This window comes from Hyla sarda, chromosome 4 (assembly GCF_029499605.1).
Source record: "Hyla sarda isolate aHylSar1 chromosome 4, aHylSar1.hap1, whole genome shotgun sequence".
Classification (NCBI taxonomy): domain Eukaryota; kingdom Metazoa; phylum Chordata; class Amphibia; order Anura; family Hylidae; genus Hyla; species Hyla sarda.
The window spans coordinates 79436759-79439798 of record NC_079192.1 but is presented as its reverse complement, the minus strand read 5'-3'; the positions used below and the strand labels follow the sequence as shown (position 1 = coordinate 79439798).

Sequence of the window (3040 nt, the reverse complement as noted above, 5' to 3'; positions counted from 1 at the left end):
GCCCTGGAACTCAAATAATGTGAAATATGAGATGATCAAAATGGAGCCCCTGCGCTAATTACTTGGGTTCTGGGGTCTGTAAGGTCCATATTAGAAACATCAGGTTCTGTCCATAGCAAATACTAAATCATGGCAGCTCTAAGAAACAAGCAGTCATCGTGACATCAGACATGTGATGTCATAGACAGCTGGAGTCCTGACATTCCACTGACAGCCGCCTGAGCCTTCATTCTGTAGATTGTTACAGTGCGATTAGCAACTTTTTCTTCTTCTTGACTGAGATGGAGCTAAAAGGATTGGGGTTCGTCCCCCTTCTGTTGGCGTTTTGGTGTGCGGCCTGGCTTGCCACCAGCTACATCGTGACGGTCGTCCTCGGCCATGCCGCCTCTCCACTGATGCATATCAGGTAAGATAAACAAGCACAAGATTCTTATTTCATGGGTTGGGAGTGAGGAAATATCCACAATAACATTGGTTTCTTTTCCTTCACAGTGACGTGGGAAATGTCTTTCCCGAAAACATATTATTGAGAATTGGATTCATAGGGACATCCATTGGCACTTTGGTACTAACCTTTCTTATTTATAAGTATATGGTTATGCATACTGAAGAGTTCAGGGGTCATCAGGTCCTGATCCAGAGGATTCTGCTCGCCATTGTGTGGGCCTCCTGTTTTGCCACAGCTGTCATGCATGTATTGTCCCCCGAAGAATATCCCAGGATACACTTTGTCAGCATGGTAATTTCCATTACATGTGAAGCCTTATACTACCTTGGGCAGTCCATCCAGACGTATAAATTACCAGGAGCAAACAAAGTCATCCGCCATAGTAGATGCACCTGCTGTGGCCTGGCTTTTACCTGCGCAATTTTCTACTTTGGATATAAAACATTACAGGAATTATTCTATGATGATGAAGACTGGGACGAGATCCGTGAAATCACCACCATAATCATCGAGTGGGTGATGCTTCTACTGATCCTGATAAACATCGTGACCTATTATTCCACCATGCAGAGGTTAATGTTAACCGTCTCCAGGAACAGCTGCAAACTCTCTCTTAGAGTAAAAATTGATGACTTTGGGGTGTAGACCACCACGTGGGCCATCAAGTGGACTTCTGGGAGAGATACTGCACAGGACACGGAAAAACATCTAAAAAAGAATAACTGGGGGACTACATATGGTGCCAGTAATCATGGCACAATAATATGAGCTGGTGATATTACCTATACAAAAAAAATAAAAAAACATAAAAGAAAAATATTGGTGTGTGACGTGTAATACCTACCGTGTATACTCGAGTATAAGCCGAGTTTTCCGTGCTGAAAACGCCCCCCTCGGCTTATACTCGAGTGATCTCTCCGCCTGTCAATCCCTTTTCAGTGGTCTTCAACCTGCGGACCTCCAGATGTTGTAAAACTACAACTCCCAGCATGCCCAGACAGCCATCGGCTGTCTGGGCATGCTGGGTGTTGTAGTTTTGAAACCTCTGGAGGTCCGCAGGTTGAAGACCACTTCGGCCTTCGTCATCATCCAGGCCCCCCCCCCCTCTTTTGTTTTGTACTCACCCCCCCACGGCGGGAAGTTAGGGTGAGCTGGTTCAGCTGTGGCAAAATGACAACTCCCAGAATGCACTGACAGACCGTACATGCTGGGAGTTGTAGTTTTACAACAGCTGTAGGCACACTGGTGGGGAACCACTGAGTTAGAAAACAGACTCTAGCTCAGTGATTACAACCCATGTGCCTCCAGCTGTTGCAAGACTACAACTCCCAGCATGTACGGTCGGTCAGTGCACTCTGGGAGTTGTAGTTTTTCAACAGATGGAGGAACACGGGTTGGAATCACTGAGTTGGGAAACAGACTCTAGCTCAGTGTTTCCCAACCAGTGTGCCTACAGCTGTTGCAAAACTACAATTCCCAGCACGGCCAGACAGTCAGGGATGCTGGGCGTGTAGTTCTGCAATATCTGGCCCTTCAGATGTTGCAGAACTACAACTCCCAGCATGCCTGGACAGTCTGGGCATGCTAGGAGTTGTAGTTATGCAACAACTGGGGAAGAACAGTTTGGAGACCGCTAAGTAGTGGCCTCCAAACTGTAGCCCTCCAGATGTTGCAAAACTACAACTCCAAGCATGCCCAGACTGTCCAGGCATACTGGGAGTTGTAGTTCTGCAACATCTGAAGGGACAGATATTGCAAAACTACACGCCCAGCATCACTGACTGTCTGGGCATGCTGGGAGTTGTAGTTTTGCAACATCTGGAAGGCTACAGTTTGGAGACCACCATATAGTGGTCTCCAAACTGTGCCACTTCAGATGTTGCAAAACTACAACTCCCAGCATGCCCAGACAGTCAGTGCATGCTGAAAGTTGTAGTTTTGCAACGTCTGGAGGACCATAGTTTAGAGACCACTACACAATGGTCTCCAAACTGTGACCCTCCAGATGTTGCAAAACTACAACTCCCAGCATGCCCAGACAGCCTTTGGCTGTGTGGGCATGCTGGGAGTTGTAGTTTTGCAGCTTTTAGAAGGCCACAGTAAAGATCATTTATCGCGATCTTCACTGCAGCCTTCTCAGCCACACTTTCCGGCCGCCGCTCCTCCTGCTTGCGCCGCTGCTCCGTGGATGCCGCCGATGCCGCTTACGAAGGTCCAGGTAAGCCGGGCCATGCTCCCCCCTCTCCGCCCGTGTTCCCCCCGCTCTGTACCTACTTCCGATCGGTGGCCAGAGCGGGGCAAATGAACTCTAACCCCCCGCCCCCCTCCTGCCATTGGTGGTCAGCCTGACCAACCAATGGCAGGGGATAGGAGGGGGTGGCAACACTGCCACCTCCTCCTATCCTTTAGGCTGGTCGGAGCTGTCTCTGACAGCTCCGATCAGTCTTATTTTCCGGGAGATCGGGTCAACAGTGACCCGATTTGCCCGGATCGCGGCAAATCACAGGTCTGTATTGACCTGCGATTTTCTGCGATCGCCGATATGGGGGGGTCTCAGGACCATCCTAGGCATTGCCACGGGATGCCTGCTGA

General features: G+C 49.2%; 1 protein-coding gene across 1 annotated transcript; it reads left to right on the top strand.

Annotated features, from left to right (window-relative positions):
* The first annotated feature begins 255 nt into the window (after nucleotides 1-255).
* LOC130366842 (DNA damage-regulated autophagy modulator protein 1-like) lies at nucleotides 256-1271 on the top strand. The gene is made up of 2 exons (XM_056569221.1): nucleotides 256-406; nucleotides 493-1271. The coding sequence occupies exons 1-2, from the start codon at nucleotides 282-284 to the stop codon at nucleotides 1091-1093; spliced, it is 726 nt and encodes a 241-aa protein (XP_056425196.1). The 5' UTR covers nucleotides 256-281; the 3' UTR covers nucleotides 1094-1271.
* Nucleotides 1272-3040: the final 1769 nt, after the last annotated feature.